Source organism: Solanum verrucosum, unplaced genomic scaffold (genome assembly GCF_900185275.1).
Source record: "Solanum verrucosum unplaced genomic scaffold, falcon-dt-bn FXZP01000183.1, whole genome shotgun sequence".
Taxonomy (NCBI): Eukaryota; Viridiplantae; Streptophyta; class Magnoliopsida; order Solanales; family Solanaceae; genus Solanum; species Solanum verrucosum.
Window position 1 is genome coordinate 3443371 of NW_026020430.1, and position 21361 is coordinate 3464731.

General features: G+C 33.0%; 4 protein-coding genes and 2 non-coding genes across 7 annotated transcripts; 3 read left to right on the top strand and 3 right to left on the bottom strand.

Moving 5' to 3' along the window:
* Positions 1–17: 17 nt before the first annotated feature.
* LOC125807921 (ras-related protein Rab11A) lies at positions 18–1728 on the bottom strand. The gene is made up of 2 exons (XM_049487672.1): positions 1532–1728; positions 18–765 (listed from the first exon to the last, which is right to left on the bottom strand). Exons 1-2 carry the CDS (start codon positions 1694–1696, stop codon positions 283–285), a joined length of 648 nt encoding a protein of 215 aa, XP_049343629.1. The 5' UTR covers positions 1697–1728; the 3' UTR covers positions 18–282.
* Positions 1729–4105: 2377 nt separating this feature from the next.
* Positions 4106–7182, top strand: LOC125807920 (uncharacterized). The gene is made up of 4 exons (XM_049487671.1): positions 4106–4383; positions 4567–4672; positions 6580–6659; positions 6878–7182. The coding sequence occupies exons 1-3, from the start codon at positions 4272–4274 to the stop codon at positions 6656–6658; spliced, it is 297 nt and encodes a 98-aa protein (XP_049343628.1). The 5' UTR covers positions 4106–4271; the 3' UTR covers position 6659; positions 6878–7182.
* A 737-nt stretch (positions 7183–7919) lies between these two features.
* TRNAS-AGA (transfer RNA serine (anticodon AGA)) lies at positions 7920–8001 on the top strand. The gene has a single exon. It is a non-coding gene; the product is annotated as a tRNA-Ser (tRNA).
* A 2203-nt stretch (positions 8002–10204) lies between these two features.
* Positions 10205–13362, top strand: LOC125807919 (uncharacterized). Of its 2 annotated transcripts, none has more exons than XM_049487669.1 (6): positions 10205–10401; positions 11522–11612; positions 12167–12342; positions 12433–12508; positions 12592–12659; positions 13129–13362. In XM_049487669.1, the coding sequence occupies exons 1-5, from the start codon at positions 10309–10311 to the stop codon at positions 12606–12608; spliced, it is 453 nt and encodes a 150-aa protein (XP_049343626.1). In that variant the 5' UTR covers positions 10205–10308; the 3' UTR covers positions 12609–12659; positions 13129–13362. The 2 variants fall into 2 exon arrangements, with proteins under 2 accessions (XP_049343626.1, XP_049343627.1); XM_049487670.1 differs by having other exon boundaries at positions 12197–12342.
* A 2587-nt stretch (positions 13363–15949) lies between these two features.
* LOC125807912 (thylakoid lumenal 15 kDa protein 1, chloroplastic) lies at positions 15950–16770 on the bottom strand. The gene has a single exon (XM_049487662.1). The coding sequence runs from the start codon at positions 16748–16750 to the stop codon at positions 16091–16093; it is 660 nt and encodes a 219-aa protein (XP_049343619.1). The 5' UTR covers positions 16751–16770; the 3' UTR covers positions 15950–16090.
* A 67-nt stretch (positions 16771–16837) lies between these two features.
* TRNAD-GUC (transfer RNA aspartic acid (anticodon GUC)) lies at positions 16838–16909 on the bottom strand. Its single transcript has one exon. It is a non-coding gene; the product is annotated as a tRNA-Asp (tRNA).
* Between the last annotated feature and the right edge of the window lie 4452 nt (positions 16910–21361).

Consider the following 21361-nt stretch of genomic DNA (forward strand, 5'->3'; position numbering starts at 1 on the left):
ACCAAGTCCTTGAGATCAGAGTTAATTTGATCTTGCCAACATCACCAGTAACCACAATTTTCTTAAGTAAATGGGTAAAGTGTGTATCATATGAAGTATAGATAGTCCTAAACCACTAGGCAATATTAACATGAAACAAGCTCTGCTCTTTATCAATCAAAAATGTAATCTACTAGCCTCTTTTGCCCTGAATGAAGGAAATAGAAGACAAGAAAAGAAACAAGGGAAAAATCAAAAGTTTATGCCTTGCTACAAATTCTATTTCCTTTTTGAAACATAAACTCAAGTGGAACAGCAGCCTCTCTTCACATTTGCAGAGTTATCACTGACATTGATGGTTGTACCCTGACCAGGAAGTGCAGTGCTATCTGCTTCCTGGGCTGCCAATGCCTTCTTGCTAATGATCTGGTATATATCTGTCAATATAGTCTGAAACGCCTTATCAACATTAAAAGCTTCCAATGCTGACGTCTCAAGAAATGACAGCCCTTCCTTCTCAGCTAAAGTTTGACCATCCTGCTCGGAGACTGCTCTAAGATGCCTAAGGTCAGACTTGTTTCCAGCCATTATGATTACAATATTAGAGTCTGCATGGTCTCTCAATTCCCGTAGCCACCTCAGAACATTGTCAAATGTTTGCCTCTTTGTTATGTCATAGACAAGGAGGGCACCAACTGCTCCTCGATAATAAGCACTGGTAATGGCTCGGTACCTTTCTTGCCCTGCAGTGTCCCATATCTGGGCCTTCACTGTTTTCCCCTCCACCTGCATCATAAAGTAGAATTAGTGAGAGATGTCAAAAGAACAATACTTTTGCCATGCCTTAATAATGAGAAGAAATGAATCTTGCAGGTGGCAAAAGCAATTTGACTCATTGGTCCACAGGGCTTACAAAATTTAGTACTTCACAGTGTAAAATCTTTTTGACCTATAGGACACAATAACGCCACTCAAACGCTCAAATTCCCATCAGATATAGACATCTTCATTTCACCAGAGAAGAAAATAAGAGTATTGTACAACTTTTCTCACAGGGACAGATCAATCCGTAACCAAGATGATTCAGATGTAAAACACAGTTACCAAAATTTCCTCACTCGTAACAAGCATGTCCATACAAAGGTCCAGCTACATATATGCAATTGTACCTTGTGCATACCTTGAAATAATGAATGAATCTGTACACTATGAAAGAATCAAACTTTGTTGGCGTTCATTAAATAGATGATGACCATGTCTAAGGTGTTTGTTTTTTGTTTACAATGGAAAAAGAGAAAAAGGGCCAACTATGACGAGTCATATAGTAACAATTATCTCTATGACATTCACATACAAAACCATACAAACCCGTAATTCCAATAGCTTAAAATTAATCATTCAACAATTTGTCATAGTTTTCATCATTTCATGTTTCATAAGAGAAATTACAGAAACCAAAAATTTGAAGGTTAAACTAATAGAAATCAGAAAATCACCGTACGTGAAGCTAAAAGGAATGAAAATAAAATTACACCATGAGATTGATACAAACCTGAAGAGTTCTGGTGGCAAACTCAACGCCGATAGTGGACTTCGACTCCAAACAGAACTCATTTCTCGTGAACCTGGATAAAATGTTTGATTTCCCCACTCCAGAATCCCCAATCACGACGATCTTAAACAAATAATCGTACTCGTGATCCATTTTATTTGCCATGATCTCTTCTCTCCCAAAACCTACACAAACGAACAAACCTTTTTCAGATCGACAAATTCCCGATCTAATCGGATCCAGACTAAACCTAACTGCAATATAAACAAAAAACAGAGGCTATTTTGGCACACATATGTATATGCATAGAGAAAAATGCAATTATATGTATGTATGCCGATGTAAAGCTTACCGGAAGGAGAGATCGGAACGGCGCCGGCCTGAGGAGAAATTGGAGAGGATTGAGGAAGGAAATGGTTGATTGAGAAAAAAGAAATGTGTAGTTTTGAAACGGCCAATGTGCGCACTACTATTTTTGCTTATTTTATCATTCATATTTTTTCTATATATACTCGGTCCAAAAGAGAACAGTTGTATAACTACCATAGTATATTTATTACTCACCATCTCACGGTCCCTATGTATATTCTTTTCATCTTTTGTATTAAGTCACAATTTAATTTTGAAATGTTAGATTTTATATAATGACTTATTGTCATACAAATTTTATCATTTATTTTAGATTATAATTTTTTTTTTAAAATCTTTCTTTCTTAAATCGTGAAGAGTCAAACGATAACTCATATAAAATAGAGGCAGAGAGAGTGGTAATTTTTTATTTTTTTCACCCGGTATTCAGTACCCACATTGGAGCCCGACTAAATTTGAATTCGCGCCGAAAAGTCCCACATTGGGGGTAAAGCGCTCCCTAACAAAGGCAACTCTGTACCCAAGAGGACTCGAACCCAAGACCTTTTGGTTAAGGATGAAGGAGTACTTACCACTCCATCACAACCCTTGTTGGTAAGACTGATAATTATTTATTTATTGCAAAAAGTAAGAAAGCAGTTTTTTTTTCAGGCCTTAATGGAACGGCGACGTTTTGGTGAGGTGTTTTGCGGAAAGAGTCCGTTGGCAATGACTGGTTGCAGGCTGTAATGGGAATGTTTAATGTTGAAGTATTCCTTCACAGTTTAGGAGTCGTTTGGTGGCGGTATAAAGTATAATAATTTTATAGATTAATATATTATTATTTTATTTTATATTTGATTGGAGATATTAGACAGTCATGAAATTATTTATCTCATCATTTATACTTTATTGATGTCACAAGTTATCCTATTTAGGTGGTAGAATAACTTATCGTTATTGAATTAATTCACTATATTAGACTAATCAAGCAAATCGATGACATTCTTTTTTTATCACGCTGATACTCACTTTGCGATTCGATTGATACAAATTGGTATCGAAAAAAAATATTTTGGATAAAATATATATTCAAAGTGAGTTAGGTTTCAAAAATTTTAATAAAAAATTTTAATTTTCTTATGTAACTAAACTTACTCATATACTTTTATGTGAAGATGTTTGATTGAATTCGGAATACAATTTTTTTTTTGAAAAAAAACTTGTGGTTATATATAATAAGGTAAATAAATGTAATAAGTAATGGTGAAAGTTTTAGAAGGCTTTATTTCTTTTTTGGTGCGACCATCATAAATATCATATCAAATAAAAGTGAAATACAAATACTAAAATTAAGTATTTCTAAAAATAATATATCATTTATTATATTAATGATAATAAAATAAAGCATGCGTTTACTTTCTCTTGTATGCGTCAACCACAAACATTATTGTCTCATCATGAAATGGTAAACGTAAACAATATATATGGTCTCATCATGACAGAAACTATATTATTCCTTCACTAAGAATAAAACTCGATTACTACTATATATGGTCTATTACCCTATAACATATTGAACAAAGTGTTTCAATTAAATATTATTTTTTCATGTGTTCTCATTCATCTATAATATAATTAAGTTAATACATAAATTATGTCATTTTCTTTAATTATACGGCTTAATAAGTCGTAGAATTACATGTATTTGCTACTTGAGACTGATCACTGATGCATATAATTAAAAAAGATGACATAGTTTATGTGATTAACTAAAATCTCTACTAGACAAATGAAAAAACACGCATCCCCCCTCCCAAAACAAAAAACAATTAAAAATGTCTATTTGAAATAGTACTTTATTAGAGGTTGTATTGGATATTGGGGAACTTACATAAATCCACTAATTTATAAGCTAATTATTTAAATACATTTTAGTTTGCACTATTATGTATTTTACTCGATTTTGGTGCTTACAAATACATCGAAATACATGTATATTATATACATGAAGTCAAATTTAGGTGTAATTTGTTTTAGATATATTATATCCAAATTTGGTCGCATATATCTGAGATACATAGCAAACTTCTCCCAACTCTTTCATCTCGTTCGCCACTCTCCTATGTATCTAGTATGTCACATACATGCGAATCACTTCAAATACATTCATATACATATGGACATGCGGCCCAAATACAAATGGCCCAACAACTCTTCTAATACCAACTTCCAACCCGATCCACCGGTTCGGATCTGTCAATGACCAAAACTTTTCCAACAAGCTTTTCCTTTTTACCTTTTTCACCTACGCACGAGTGTATCTTTTCCGTTTATCGTTTCCACAAGCAAACTGATCAATTGATTTTTCGGCATTAACCCATTGGCGAAGATGAAGAAGGAGGATACCGTGAAGCTAATCAGCCGCGAAGGTTTTGAATTCATAATTGATAAGAAGGCTGCTATGGTTTCACAGACTATTCGTAACATGCTCACTTCTCCAGGTCAATCTCCCTTTTTTTCAATTTCAATTAGGGATTTTTTGGGGTCCATAGCGATTTAATTCAATAATCGTTGTAATTGCAGCAGAAATGTGATTTCCTTGATTGGAGCGATTGTTAATTTCTATTCGGTGTTTGATGGTAATTGGGATGTGATTGTAACTATTTGTAATTTGGTTGTTGCAGGGAGTTTTGCTGAGACAGAGCATGGGCAAGTGACTTTTCCGGAGATTAACACCACCATTCTTGAGAAGATCTGCCAGTACTTTTACTGGTCCCTTCAATATGCAAGGTCATATCTTACATTTTATTTAAACACCATGAATTACTGCTATGTTTGTCCTGTGTTGATTTCTTAGTTATAGAAATATAGAATTCGGGTTTACCCCTTTAATTCAGAAGGACTTGTAACTACATTGGGCATCATTTTTTCATATGTATGATTAGACTGTTTTTTCTTGAGCCGAGGGTCAATTAGAAACAACCTCTCTACCTTTAGGTCTGTGTACACTCTACCCTCCTCAGACCCCCACTTTGTGAGACTACACTGGGTATGTTGTTGTAATTTGATGTATGAGCAAGGAGCCTAACTGACAATAGTAGAAAGTACATGAGCACCTAAGGGTATGGCCTAGTAGTCAATGAAGTGGGTTGAGTACCATCAAGTCTCAGATGACAAAAACATTAGGTGATTTCTTTCCATTTGTCCCGTCCTAGCCTTGGTGAACATAGTTACCTAGTACTTGTTGTTGATGGAGTGACAGGTATCCCCTGGAATTAGTCTACGTGCGCTCAAGTGGTCCTGGACCCCATGGTTAAAAAAGAATAAAAACCATTATATAGGTATGGTGTATCCATGTTTTAGGCTTTTCAGATGATTCTGGTTTAGTAGTTTGTGAGCCCTAAGAGGAGCATTTGCATTATTGTGTTTTTGATGTTCAATATTTTCGATAGCATACATAGTCTTAGATCTGAGAACTCCTCATGGTTATATGAACTAGCTGTAAACTAGGGCATGCTCATGCACTTGTATTGATCTATGTGAAGCACCTTTGAGGTTGGCTTCATATATCATGATATATATTTTTGTCCTTGCTAGGTCCAACATGTGGTAAACTAGATTGTAGTTTCTTTTTGGTCCTAAATGGTGGTCCTAAGTTTTGCTTGCATTTGGCTTTAAAATAGTTAGGTTAGAAATCCTAAGTTGCTGAAATGTAGTCTTGAAATTTCTCACTGGGTGAAATGAGGGCATAAGTCGCTTCTAGGTTTATATATCATGGAAATTTGGGAAGTATGCAGGATTATGCAACTTCATCAAGGAGGGTCTCAGATTTTATTAAGTAGGCTCAAAGAAATGAATGAGTAGGGTTGCAGTCTAGAACCAATGTAGCAATGCAAACTCAACAGGCCTTTCACCACTTGTCTTCAATTTTCAGCAAGTAGTCTCAGAAATGAATAATAAGTAGGGTAGCATTCTACAACCAAACTCAAAGAAATGAATGATTAGGGTTGCAGTATATTACCAAAACAACAATGCAAATTCAAGAGACTGTCAACCACTACGACTTCCTTTTTACCAAATAGGCTCGAAATGAACAAATAGCCCTGCAGGTTCAACCAAAAGAACAGTGTGAATTCTGAGAGTTATGTCCTCTTCCACTTCTTATTATGATATTTTTCTTACTGAAAATTTACAATTTTGGGAACTTTTTGGTGTTACAATCTATTGTGGTACAACTACCTGCTTCCTTGTAGCACTGAGGAGGAGAGCATTGGATTTTTTACATAAGACGGTTACCACTTCAACACTTAATCTAAGATGATGCTTTACTGAATTGAATTTTGCTTCATCTACAGTGTTTGGGGGCAAGCATTTGTTTTGGTCCACATGGTATGATAATTTGTTGTAAATTAGAGATATTCTCACAGATAGTGGTGCATGCTCAAGTAACACAGTTTTTTCCAGTATCTTGCTGCTTTTTTGTTCTGATGTAACATCTCTATGAGTTAGTGAGCTAGCTGCTAATAGATCTTAGTGTTCCCCTTTTTGTTGTGGATCACAATCTGGAACCCCAAACATGAACTATTATTGGGTATTGATATTCCTGTCCTTTTGATCTTATGAAGCAACTCCTTCCCTGTCTTATATGCTGTTGATTTTGTTTGGTTGTACTTATATGGATTTTTTTTCCTCTGCAGTGGCAAGGAAACAGAATTCCATATTGAGCCTGAGATCACTTTGGAATTGATGATGGCTGCCAATTACTTGCACACCTGAGGTATTACTTCTTGTCCTCGGGGTAAAATTCCTGATTGTACAGTGTTTCCTTATTCTTTCTTGGTAATACTTTACGAGCCAAATATTCACATATCTGATCTATCATCTTCATAATCTTTTGTGCTATTGAATCTTTTCTGTTGCCATTTATAACTGTTTTGTGTTTCATTTCTTGATATACCTCCCTAGTTTGTTCCTAACTGAGTGAACATTTCCCAGGAACAATATTACTTTGGGGCCCTAAGGTATAGAAGTTTGGAAAAAGCATTGAATTGCCATTGGAGCTGATAGGATGTGGATATTTTTAGTTGTTTCTGAAGTTGGCACTGTAACTTTTGGTACATATGTTGTCTCCCTCTGCTGGAGAATGTAATAGTATTAGACATTTTGGGGCTCAGTTCTATCTGTTCCATGGTTAACCCATTTTAACAGCAGAATTTATCCCCGTGTGGATGAATGTTCATGTGTCATGTGGTACTTGAATTTTTAAGGTACTCTATACTCGACGTGTTTAGATGCTTGAAGGGCTACTTGAGATCCTCTTTTAAACCTTTCTTATACTACTCGTAATCGAGTCCTTATTGATTGAGCACTATGAGAGAAGATTGCTAGTGAATTCCATCTGGTATTACATGGGGATTTCTTTGATCTTTCTTTTATGCATTTCATGGTTCAAACTAATGCATATGTTTTTACTGGCTAATTCGTTTTATTGACAATTGATGCTTGTGATCACACACACCTATAATCCCTCCAATCTCAAACTTTAATTGCTTACTCTAACGCGGGAAAAAAGAAGAAGGGGAAGGGGTGCAAGCATCAGTGGTTATTTTCACGGTTAAAATTTGTAATCTGTAAGTAACGTGAAAACAACTTTACCTTAGTAAATGCTTTATGAGTTAAACAACCTTATTTAAGATCGTTGTCTTCAAGTAAACCTGATGTGGGGATTATGATCCTCGAATTGTAGAGGACGTTCAATAAGTGGAATAATAACTTGGTGTGTGGGCACACACAACCTTGAAGAAAATAAATCTATGGATTCGTGTTAAGTCAATTTATACGCATTTTGTTTAATGTTATGACATACTTGCTATCTTCTACTAGGATGTTTCATGCTCATCAAGGCTTGGGCAACTGTAAAGAAATCACTAGTTCACATTCTTACATTATACATTTCTTTTTCTTCTGTTGTATGTTTGAATTGACCTTACTGTAATATATTTATACCTATTGTAACTGCGGCATTAAATAACAAGAAGTGGACGTGCCGGAGTGGTTATCGGGCATGACTAGAAATCATGTGGGCTCTGCCCGCGCAGGTTCGAATCCTGCCGTCCACGTTTTTTTTTTTTTTTATGTTCATTTTATACTTTATTTCAATACTACTATTTTATAATTGTTCCATCAAGTAAAGTAGGGATAAAAAGCGTAAGAAAAATTATACCACTTTATCAGATTCTAGCTAGATAGTAGATAGCGATAGTTTACATAACAATTTACATTTCAATTTTATTTAGATGATTATATCATGAGACTTGTTATTGTATTAGCTAGCGTATCTGGACAGGGGATTGAATAGTGTATTGAAACAAAGTATCCCAATTCAGTCATGAGCAGGTTGAAGAGAGTTTTAACGGTCCAATCTGACTTTGGAGGATTAAATCCATGTGTGAGTATGTGGATGACTAATTGTGGCTAGAGATGAAAGGCTAATCAACATCAAATATAGCTATTTTTCTGTAAATGATCTGTTGTTGCGGTAGAACGTATGAAATAGATGATTTGAGGTGATCATTTGAACTCAAACTTTGTTTATTTATTTTTAAAAATGTTCAAATGATTGTGAATCAAGTTCAAATTAATTGTGGTACTATTACGAATTTTAACACATAAAATTTAAATTTTAGATTCGATAATTTATTTTATATGTTGGGATGGATTTTTTGAGATATCTTTGAAGGTGTGGATGGGGTGGAGGAGGACTTTTTGTTAGTTTGTGTTGATTCGATGAGTGATAGTGCCATTTGAGAGAATTCTGAATCCAACTTGACAAATAGATAAAAATGACATAATTTAATATTATATTTAAATTGAAAACTTGAAAGAGAAAATGGGGTCAGCACTAAGAAAGAAAGAAAAGGACTATTACTTGTGATTTATCTCTTACATGTCTTTGTTTTTTTTTTATCGACTTATAGATAAGCCTTTTAACGTTGTCAATTGCCTCAAATACACTAGCTTTTAATAATTAAATTAAAATATATATGGCACTAATGAGGAAAGCCACATATATATTTAAACCTTTTTCATGGGTAGGGGTCATCATTAATCATATGGCCAAATTTCCTATTCTCTTGTGTACAAAAAATATTATGAAAATTGACTCTTGCAAGACAAGAGAGCTAGCCATATATTATATATATAAATATAAAATCTATGTGTGTGTAAGAGATGAGAAAAGGATGGGAATCAAATCTTGAAGTGTAGAAAAATCTATTTAATTCTTTCAATGCAATCTATAGTCAGATAAGGTGGGTGTTTAATTTATACTGAATTATACATATGGCATTATAGTTATTTTTTCCTAAACAATGTTTGTGTTACAAACTTATTCCTCATATTATTCTTTTTGGTGATTGGCTTATTCTGCAAGTTAGATAATTAATGTGTATGGGATAGCTTAACTATCCGTTTGTTGAATTTTCCTATATGAAATTCAGATAGTGATGATTCAAGTGTATTTCGACAAATATTTTATGATAGTTCATATAGAAAACTCACATATATACCTGCTGGTTCAGGTAGAAAACTTAAAAAATGAAGGTCGTTTGATAGAATGTATAAAAATAATGTTCAATAAAGTGTATTAGTTATAATTGCGTCTTTCACAAATTTATAGGCGAATATCAATATAGTCCACTCCTATAATGTTTGGTGCTGAATTGGCCCCTAAACTAAGATGTGGTTCGATAATCAAATTACTTTGTATTATAGGGCAGGGGTCCATAATAGTGATTGTTGTGGTTTTGCAAAATTGTTTTCTACAAAATGTGTGATCCTCCACAAATTGATTTTTATAAAATAAAGTTACATGATACCAAAAATAATTCAAGATTCGGATATTTTAGAATCGGAAAAAGAAGGCATGAAAGAGAAACTTACATTAATCAACTAAGAAAAGAATATTTGGATAATATTTTATTGATATTAAAAAAATAATATTTAAATTTGAAGTCAAAGTTAAAACTCAATACTCCCTCCCTTTTATATTAATTTTTCCCTATTGATATGATACATTCCTAAACTGACCTTATTAGCCATATTTTAGAACTTTTAATTCGACTTTTTACTACTTTCTGTTATTATTTAATATTAATGTATTGTTGAATTTGAGGATATATAAAATAAATAAATAAGAGATAATAATTTTAAGATATAGTAAATAAAATGAAATTCTATTTTTGATATAGTAGTAACGTAAGACATTTATGCTTCGCAATTATGTAGAGTTTTCAAGATTTCACTATTCAGTTGTTCTTTTTTCCCCAAAATTCTTATATACTTATTCTCTACTGTACAAAAATCTGCATTTTCAATTATTTTATATAGAGAAAAAATCTTTGTTTGGTACTTTACCTTTCTCTTCAATGGAAAAAAGTAGTAAGAAGAAGCAAGTGGGTTCTGCTGATGTTTCTGCTTCCACCGGTATTTTCTCTTCAATTTTCCCACCACCATCTAAGGTACTTATTCATTATATGAACGAACGACATTAGAGTAGTATATATGATTTGACTCAATACTAAAGTTTATAATTGAATAATTTAATGGAATAAGAATTTGGGAATTTGGAATTTGTTATATGTCTAACTGAAAATAGAAGTAGAAATAAGATGCAATTTTCTGATTGAAGTAGTTTATGAAGAACATGAAGGAGTGGAGAGATATGGGTTTTCACTAATCAGTATTTGGCAAATCTATCAGTTTCTGTGAACTCCAGAAACTCTGTTATCTAATTTCTGTGATAGAATTGTATTAACCTGTGAATGAAAACTTGATTGTTGGTGGTCGACGAATAGGATTTTAGTTGTGGGTATCGGTAACAGTTGAAGTGGTGTGTTATATGCTCTTTCTTTATCCTCAAGTCATTAAGGTAGCATGTTAGAGGTGGTTTATGGGGATCTTATGTTTTCTACTCCCATTTGTGCCATTACTTTCTCCTTGTGGAATAGTTGATGTGTGTGCTTGTGGCAGAGTTAATTGGTACTTGCGTTGGTGGAAGATAGCACGTACCTTGTGGAATAGTTGATGTGGGTGCAAATTTTGTGATCAATTCAATTTGTACTCTTGTAGTTAAGGGGTTGCAATTTCGATCATTTTAGATTTATAATCAAAGTTTTCTCTTTCCCAAGAGAAGATAAGAAGGGATTCATTTTTTTTCTTTCATGTGAATGTCCCTTTCGATATTCTTGTAGTTGAGGGATTGCAATTTCATAGCATTGGATTGATCTCTTCCCATGGAGGAGAGGTAAAAAGTTTCTTACCTTTTCTTTGTTGGGAGGATTTGGTAAGTAAAGCAGAGTCAACTTGAATTCCTAACCAAAATCTGACAATCCTTTAACTCATGTAAACACCAGAAACTCTGTTTCTTAATTTCTACGATTCTGTCACAAGTCATAACAACTCTTTTTGTGATAGTTGTAACAATATAGAAGTTTCAGCTGAAAAAATTATTTTTGGTGGTCAACTAGGAAATTAATTGTGATAGTTTGAAATAGCGTAGCATCGATCTGCTTGTGTTCTCCTTGTCGAAAATAAAGTAAAAAAAACTATTGTACTATCTCATCTTCCATATTCCTGTAGGTTATGGGAAGGAAAGCTTCGGCAGCTGAACTCATGCAATCTCTGGAGAAGCAGTCATCTGGTTGTAGGGCATGGAACAAATCAGCTACAGGTGTCTTGTCACTTGTGATCTCTCTCTTTTCCTCATTCTCATTGGTCTCTCTTTGTTTCACCTCATTAAATTTATGTGTTATTCTCCAATCTAACTTAACACCTGATTCTTGGAGAATCATTGCGGTGCTTCACGTACTTGATCCTACCGACATAAGATAAACCTATAACATACAAGAGATTCTCGGGACACCTCCATTCCCCTTCAAATCAATTGGTCACACTTGATCTGTATTTCTTGTGGTATAAATCCAAACAAAGCCTTAACTCTGTAACTTGTACTACGAGTGATGGATAGGTAATAGATGAAAGATGTATGATTCTGTGTAATTATGATAAGCTTTTATACACTGGAAAACCAGTGTGTTGGTCTACCACTACAATCAGTTTCTTTTATCAGTTCTATAGTCATGAACAATTGCTTTCAATCGTAGGTTCTATCTAACATGTGGTAACTTGATGCTTTTGCTTGTATATTCTGCATTCACACTGAGATAGCATTACTTTTATTGTGAGATATGTGATATAGTGTCTAAAACATACATCCTTGAGCAGCTTACGTGACGAAAAATAAACAAGGTGCAGGGCATTGCAGATCCAGTAAGGAACATGAATCACTTTTTCAAGATAGAGGGGAAACATGTCCACTAAGTTCTTCTCTCTTATATGGTGGTCAAGAGGACATGTATATCAAGTCATCCGATGCTCATAAAACTCTATCATATCCTTCTGTGAGTTCTTTTTCTTAAAATCATCTTCATAATTTAAAATATGCAATGTGATGATACTAACTCCTTTTGATATACTTATAAACATTTCAGTACAAGAAGGAAGGAGGAGAATACGATTCTAGTGGAAGCAACCAATACAGTGCATCTAGAGGAAATTGGTGGCAAGGTATGCATGTTGTAATTATATTGCAATGGTTGCAAGTACTCATCAGTGGAAGCTAAGTCTCTTTTGCAAATTCTTGTTTTCAGGGTCACTTTATTACTAGAAACATGGCCTCCGATCCCCCAAGACGTGAATTCCCATTTATTTAGTAGAGGTAAGTTAGTGAGGGACATCAAAAATTATTCCATTGATCAAATATGCGTCTCTGATGTCAGAACCTTTTATCTTGAAATATTCTAATTTAATTTTAATTTTAATTTTAATTTTAATGCAAATTCTGCACTTGTTATCTCAGTTTTTTCTTATGTTGAGGACCTTTTGTTTAGCAGCACAGTTTATGATGATGGTTGTCTACTTCCATAAAGCTTACTCTTTTACCCACAAAATTGTAACAGATTCATGCTGAAACTTGCTCTTTCTTAAAGGGGTGGGGGAATTTTCATAAAGAAAGAAATACGTCTTTTCCAAAAATGTATCTTGTTTTGCTAAGATGTTGTGCAAGTTTATGATGTTGATCATACAGTACATATATTCTTATTTTTACTTCTTCCAGTAACACCGTGATGTTAGTTTGTTGCACTACAAATGATTTTTCGTTTCATAATTTCTTGATTAATTTGCAGGAGTTCTGGAAGTCTTGGAACCAGGTTGCTATAGATTTGTTGAAGACTACTAGTACGGCCATGTGTTGACAGACTCAATACTTTTTACTCCGGGATCTCTTGATGGTTATTTGAACCTTATATGACATGGACCTTTTTAATCTTTTTAGCTTTGGGAACTACATCTCTATACTCCTTTTAACTCTTTCGTATGCAACTAAACGATGTAAATTTCTGAATAAGTTCTTGTCAAGATTTGCATGAAACTAGTACTTTGGAAACCTACTGTGCAATGAACTTGCATTGCCCTTTCTGAATAAGATTGATGCTTGACAGAACATTTTTTTGTATGCTTTTGATGGCTTGAAATTCTATTTTTTATACATACATAATAGGATTGAAGAACATTGTGTCGATCAAACTGCAGTTTGTATCTTCAATCATCATGGTCTTTTTCAATTGTTCTCCATACCTGTTCCAGTGGTAGGTTACTACTACCACTGGAACAATCCTAGCAGCAAAGAACAACTGGGATTTGCTACAGAAACAGACAGGCTGCTGCAGTCTAAGTATAGTAGTAAGCCTATAGGGTTAATGTTGTTGTACACGACCACATAAGAAAAGAATCAACAAAACAATGTTTCCAGCTTTTGGTCTCAACACAGAGAAGCAAGTAAAAACAAAAGGGACATTTTCAAACAGGCTTTCTACTACATAATTTTCCTTTCGTCCTTCCTGCTATGCTTTCACATAAGTCTTTCTTAAGCACTGGTACAGTGGGCACAAACATATTCTCATCTCTTTGCTGACAACAATAGACCTGTAATGCTCCTTGAGCTTTTAGAGTTGGGTATGTCTACCTATCCCGAAAAGATGAATTCTGTATGAAAATATGTTGTAGAGCTTTTAGGCTTTAACCAACCTCCCAAGTAACTCTGGAGTCAACAATTTTGATCCTTGAATACTAAATCAGAACCTAAAATCCTTGCCTTTTGATTACATTCGAGCAAATCTTGGAAGAACTTTACAATCTTCAACTGCCTTGATCTTTTGCCATGAAAGTTAAAAAATTGGAGCTCAATCACCTGAATTTTTTTCTCAAGAACCAAAAACCAAGCACTACTTCAAAAGATGGTGGTCAAATTTGAAAGCTTACAAACTGCCATGATCCTATATGAATACAGTACTTTATTGGACTTCTCCATTCAAGGCAAGGTAATAAGAATTTGGAAATAATTGAGCTACAAAATATAAAAGCAACAGAATTGGCAATGAAAACTTTCTTTTCTGAAGAAATAATACCTTCTCCAAAGAGGAAAGAAAATCCATTTAGTGATAAATAATATTCAACCAAATAAAGGCATGCAAAACTATAGATATATATAAAGTAGAGATCCAGCAGGTAATATCAACTGGTTTAATGGCGCCTGACTTGCACCATTTAGGACAATTCGAAGTCCCAACCTAGAGCTGAAAAAAGGTCACTCCAGATTCAAGAATATGCAACCCAAGGTTGATCCAACTGCAAATTAGCAAAATCCCAGCTTGCAGGATCTTTGTGTTAATATGGCAGGCAAAACACAGCTCCTTTAATCACTACCATTGCTGCTTTTATCCTTTATGCCTACTATCCTGTTTGTGGGGAAACTCAAGTACACAGGAAAAGAAGAATGCTGAAAGATGAAGTGTGTTGAAGTTCACAAGATCCATAGATACTGTTGGACCATCAATGCAGAGCCTTGTTGCAGCACGTGGGTTGGTTGAAGTTTAAGGGCAGGCCGAGATAGAGAGCCATGGTAAAGAGCGAGTTCATACTACTATGTCATCTAAAGCTGATACGTGGATGCTGGTTGAGCTCAATTTTGCACTTCTACCACCACTCTTTAGCAGGGAATGAAGGCCAGGACTTATTATCATCTTTCTTCTAGTTTTTAATCATGTAAAATGTGATAAACCGAAAACTGAAGACCCCATTTCATTTCAGAGGCAATATACTGAAAACTTGTGACTTTGCAAAATGAAGGACAGTGAGAAGGTAACAACACTTTGCCAGTATAATGGCTCGGTGGCAGTTCCATTGATAATGACCTAGGAAGCATGATAATGGAGGCATGTGGGGATCTCCAATATTCCTCTGAATAGGAAATGTTGAGGATTGATTGTACCACAACATCAACCCGTGATCATGGAATACTTTTTGGATCACACAGCAATAAGAATCGGACAAGCATAATTCACAAACAATCAACAAATTCTATTTTGTTTCATTCTTACCAGGATCAGATTGATGTGTGGCGGCCATCTCACTCAAAATGTAGTCTTCATCATTCAATGAGATTGATTAGGATAGCTAGTTATGGCAGCGTGATATCTCCTTCATCTTTGACAGGTTCAAACTTGTTAAATTGTTGGATTTGGAATCCTTCAACATTGATGGTACTTCTCGCAGTGAAATACAATCTCTAATTAATATAAGGTACTTTGTTGATCGAACTAATGCTAGTTCAACTCCCTCCTTTATAGCTAAGCTTTGGAATCTTGAACCTTTTGGAATAACAGGGCTTAAGTGGAGAAGTGATATTACCTACTTCCCTTCAAGATTCCAAAGGTTAACCATAATGGAAGCAGTTGAATCATTAGTTTGAGCAACAAAGTAACTTAAATGGATTATTAGAGATCGTATTACATTGGGATAAGTGTCGCAATGTTAAAGGATTTCAAATCATCATTTTAACATGTCTTTAACTATCAAAGACGTCAGAGATATCAAGCCACCATGACAAGTCATCCAAATCAATCTTTGTGCCTTGCAAGTGAACCATAATAATGCAAATACAAGCTATATGGCAATTTGATCAAATATAATCAAACCGAATACGGGTTCCAACTGCTGATGTTTATGTGGAGCCTCATTAACAGGTTGAATAGCCAGACTCATATACAGGGAAAACTATAAGGAGTACAAAGCTTACACTACACAAAGCTATTCGCAAAGCAATGTCTCTCGTGTTGCATTACCAGTAACTGTATTCACTCCATCAGCAAATTTGCAAAGGTATTCCCGTTGATCTTCTCTTAGAGGAACATCGGTGAAATCCGCCCCTTGTATAACGGAACCCTTGAAAGATGTATTCCCCGTTGTAAGTGCTCCTTCCAAATTAGCATTGCTTAAATTCACCTTAGTCACATTAGCTAAGGAGAAATCAGCACCTCTAAGATCCGCATCAGATAGATCAGCACCAGTTAAATCGGCATCAAAGAAACTAGCTCCGAGTAACTTCGCACCTTTAAAATTAGCTTGTCTGAGTATTGAAGTTTTAAAATCTTGTTTGATTAAAGTTTTACCACTAAAATCCTTCCCTGTTAGATCTTGGCCTCTTGTTACTCCAGCACCGTAAGGACCTCCACCTTTAAAGGCTAAAGCAGGATCTGAAGCAAAGAAGAGTGAAGCAGAGAGAAGGGCCAGAAAACTTGCTCTTGAGATTGATTCGCTTAATGAGATGAAACCATTTCTCGAAAATTCAGCTGATTTTAGAGAAACCAGTGATGTAGCTTGATCAGTCTGTGGGGAAAGATGGAGATTGTGAAGTTTTGGATTTGAGGGGAGTTTTGAACAACAGAAGCAGAAGCTGAGAATCGCCATTTCTGGGATGGGTGGCTATCAATGGTATGATTTTTGTAGGGCATTTTGTTTGTGATAATCTTCAAAAAGAGGAGAAAAAAAATTTAACGCCGCTGCCGGGGATCGAACCCGGGTCACCCGCGTGACAGGCGGGAATACTTACCACTATACTACAACGACTTGTTGTTTACTTAGTGAAATATTATATTATTTAACAAAACAATCACACTGTACCATATACAAATTTTTGGAATTTAAACACAACAAAACAATAGTTCATTTTTGAAATCAAAACCTTTCCACCAATTAGTTGGCTATGGTATCTGGATTGGATTTCAATTATACGTGGCAGATTTCCTCTTTGTTTGCCGATCGAAGAAAAAAAGTTTTATATGGCTTCAAACAAAGGAGAAAGGGCCTTCGATTAATTGGTCTGAGGTTATTAACAATTTTATTTTGTCCAAGTCACTTATTTTTAATCTATTAAAATATATTTTTTGTGTCAAGGATCTATAAAAAATAATCTCCCTACTTATTGATAAAATTTGCACACACATTCTATCCTCTTCACATCTTAATATGAGATCACAATAATTCACGATGATTAGTCGGAATAAAATCCCAACATACCTAGCTAATAATAAGATATATACATATATAGCTAACCCATAAATTATTCATCTTTCAAGTAAGCTAGTAAGAATAAGAACGTATCCACATTCCACACTTATATAAATCAATAAATGAATGACATGCGTTTCGTAAATAATTCCTTGTTCTTTCCCTTTTTATCATATTATATTTAACTATTATATACTTTAATTTTATTATATTAAATTAATTCCTTATCACTTATTCCTAAAATTGATTTTTATTTTTATTTGTCATTTTTGACATATCAAAAAAAGATAATTTTTTTCATATTTGACCCTAACCATTAAATACTTATTTTCCAAATCATTTTTCAAGACCTAATCTAAACATCATTTAATAGGGATAGTTTGGTGTATATATATATATATATAATTATTTTTTTAATGAATGTGTCAGGTTAAATAGTAACAAATAAAAATAAATGGAGGAAATAGTATACGATAAAAATAAAATGTAAAAAATCTACATAGAATCTTCAGGTTTTTATCATCTAACACCTCGCAATTTGCGGCATATATCATGTATACTGTTGCATCATCATTCTGCTTTCGTCTGATATAGTATTAGAGAAAGATCCATAATTATTTTAAAATCAATTAATAATACATAAATATTTCATCAGTTTGATATGTTTATTTTATAAAATTACAGAATTATTTGTGCCACGAGAGATTGATTTATAATCGATTTAAATTTAATGAGTTCTCTATTTAGATTCTTGGCAAACAAGCATTTCACTAATTGTCGAAAACAAAGATTTCACAAAAATTATATTATACATATAGAATATAATACTATGAGTATAGATCAATCTTTCTTCTTTTTTAGAAATAAGTAATAAAGCTTTAAACATTCTTAACAAAATTCATAACTTCGTCACGGTATTTGTCAATTATTAGGCAACAAAATTAATTGTATGTTATGATAGCAACTTGTTTTTTAAATAGATAAAATTATATTATTAATTTGATCATGTCATCACGACAAATGTAATGACAGGCTTGATAAGTATAATTGTGTCTGTATCATAGAGTATATATTGTGAGAATACGTTTCTAGTGTAGTGTATATATATATATATCGGAGTTGCCTTGCACGTTATTCTACCTTTGTTAGAACAAACAAACTTTAGAGCAACCACTTAATTAAGTGAATGAAAATAGTAAGACTACTATTCTTTTGGATTCGTTTGGTTGTTGGTCAGAGAATTAGAGTTATGCGGTATTAGTTATTTATGTATTAAAACTTATTCCATTTTCTATTTTGAATAAAACAGTACATAAATTTCCTCATAACTTATTCAATATGTATATATTAGTTATGTGAATTCCTAATACTTGAAAATAAAATACTATATTAATTTTAAACATGAATAACTTACCCCCTAACCAACTATCAAATATGATATATTTTTTGCAAAATTTAATACTTACATAACGTATTTCCAAACTAGCTATATATCAAACGTCCCCCGAGAGTCTTAAGACACGTAAAATATGTATAAGTTAAACTAATACCTTGAATACCCAGTCAAATATTGCGATTAAATAAGAAGTAGATGGAGTCTATCATTTGGGGGTGTAAGACTATATAATATAATGTTGACACAAAATATTAAGAAAATTATAGGTTGTAATGTAATCTATTTGCAATATAACACAGGAAATTGAAAGTTCTCAAATTGCAGTACTCTATCCATGTCATTATTAAACATGAATTGACATGTAGAAGTAAGTTGACGTTAAGATAGGCTTAAAAAAATTGTTTAATACACACAAGATAATAGATAAATGCATGTACATAAATTGGAAAAAGACAGGTCTAACAATCAGCTAAAAGGTACAATAAATTTTAGGAATCATACTACTTTAAGTTAGCTTGTTAAACCCAAAAGCTTAATGATTTTAACACGTAAATCTATACTAGTACTAGATTTATATATCAACATATGTGACCTTGTTTTATAGATATAAATTGTTTTATTTTTTTCCAAATACATATGTATATTTTGAGTCGAAAGTAAGGAATTTAATTAATCCTCCAAAATTGACCTGAAAATATATGCTTTAGTTAGATAGTAAATAGTTACCCGAACCAATGTTTATATTAATAAGTCATGGAAATTTTCTATAATAAAGTAATTATATAAAGTGACAATATATATTAATTAATCATAATTACATATTAAAAATATTATATATGAACTTGTATTATGTATTTATTGGCTTGAAGAGTTGACGTTAACACAATAACTCTTTTTTTTTTTTTTATCTAAGTTGGATTAAAGCTCACAATATGCTATAATTGTAGAGGCAGAGCCATGTAATGGATTGTGCAGAATTCAATAATTTTAGTTCAAAGTTTATATATATATATATATATATATATATATATATATATATATATATATATATATATATATATATTATATAATTTTTTTAATATGTCTCTAAATAATTTATCCAACATCTAATATAATAATTATAATTTTATATATGGGATCTGAAGAAGGTGGGTTATACATAAATCATAACTCTATCATGTAAAGACAAAAAGATGGTTTCGCATAAATATAAGTAGGAAGAAAAATTTAAACAATACTCAATTATCGATGAATCATCCACCATAATTCTTGGCCTTCTTATCCTTTTGAATTCATAAACTTAAAATCTTGATTCCGCTCTATAATCATTGGGCCACCGTCGGCAAGAGTTTCATTTTCCATCTAACGGCCGACTCCTTAAATAAGATTCATTTTTTATTGTCGGTTGGTTCTCTGTTTTGAGTTTTGCCCACGAGACAACTACTTCTGTATTTGCTTACTTTTAGATCTATGAGCATGTTATTACAAAAATATGTGTAAATAATTTGGCTTTCACTAACTTTCATTAACTCTTTTTTTAACTTATGTAATGACCCTTATGGATGCGTACAAGAATTACATTTTTTAAAATGCATGACTAGTTTAATTTGGGGGTTAGTTTTGATTATTGAACTAATCCTTTTATTTTTGTCAAAACAAAGCTTGAACTAATCCTTTGTTGACAGTACAACAGCTAGTGATTAGCCAGGGCAACAAATGCCAGTGGACTTTAGCTTTTAAAGTTTGTGATTCCCACCATAAACTTTTCTCAATACGACAATAAAAAAATATACTCCTTCACGGGGCTTTTTCTTAAATTTATGAGTTTTTATAATAGTTATAAATAGTGGCGTAGCCAGAAATTTTACGAAGAATGTCCAAAAATTTAATAGCTAATAAAAGTAATTATATGAATGAGTGCACTTAAATTTTGTAAATCAAACTACGTAACATTAATGATTAATTTCTTTAATTAAAAAATATATCAAAATTTTTAAAATCAAACTAGATAATATTTAGCTTTAATGGTCACGTTTATTTGATAGAAAGTGAACAGACAAAGAAAAAAAAGAGAGAAAATTCAGTTTAGATGAAATCACTTTTATGCTTCAAGATTTCACGAACTTCTGATGACTAACAACAAGAAATGAAAAATAAAGAGTAGAATCAAACGAGTTATATTAAAAGAAATTCTATATGGAGCCTTTTCACTTTTAGTAGTTTTATGAAATAAATAAATAAATAGGATTTGCTTATCAATTTTAAATTAAATAATTACTTTTAAATTTTTAATGAAAAGAAAAAAAAATCAAAAGTCAAATAACATATTTGGGGGATTTGAACCCGCGCACGACTAAAAACACTGAGCTAAGAAACTTTATTGTTTTTTCAGGGGTGTCCAAAATGTGTTATTTAACAATTTAAAGTATCATTTTGCTTAAAAATACAGTGTAATTTTCCGACGAAGGTCGAACACCCTAGGCAAAGGGTAGCTACGCCCCTGGTTATAAATTAATATTTCCTGTGTCCCTAATTACTTGTCCACCTTTGAATTGACACACCAATTAAGAAAACAATAATTGACATAGTGAGTTTATCATATTACCCCTATTAAT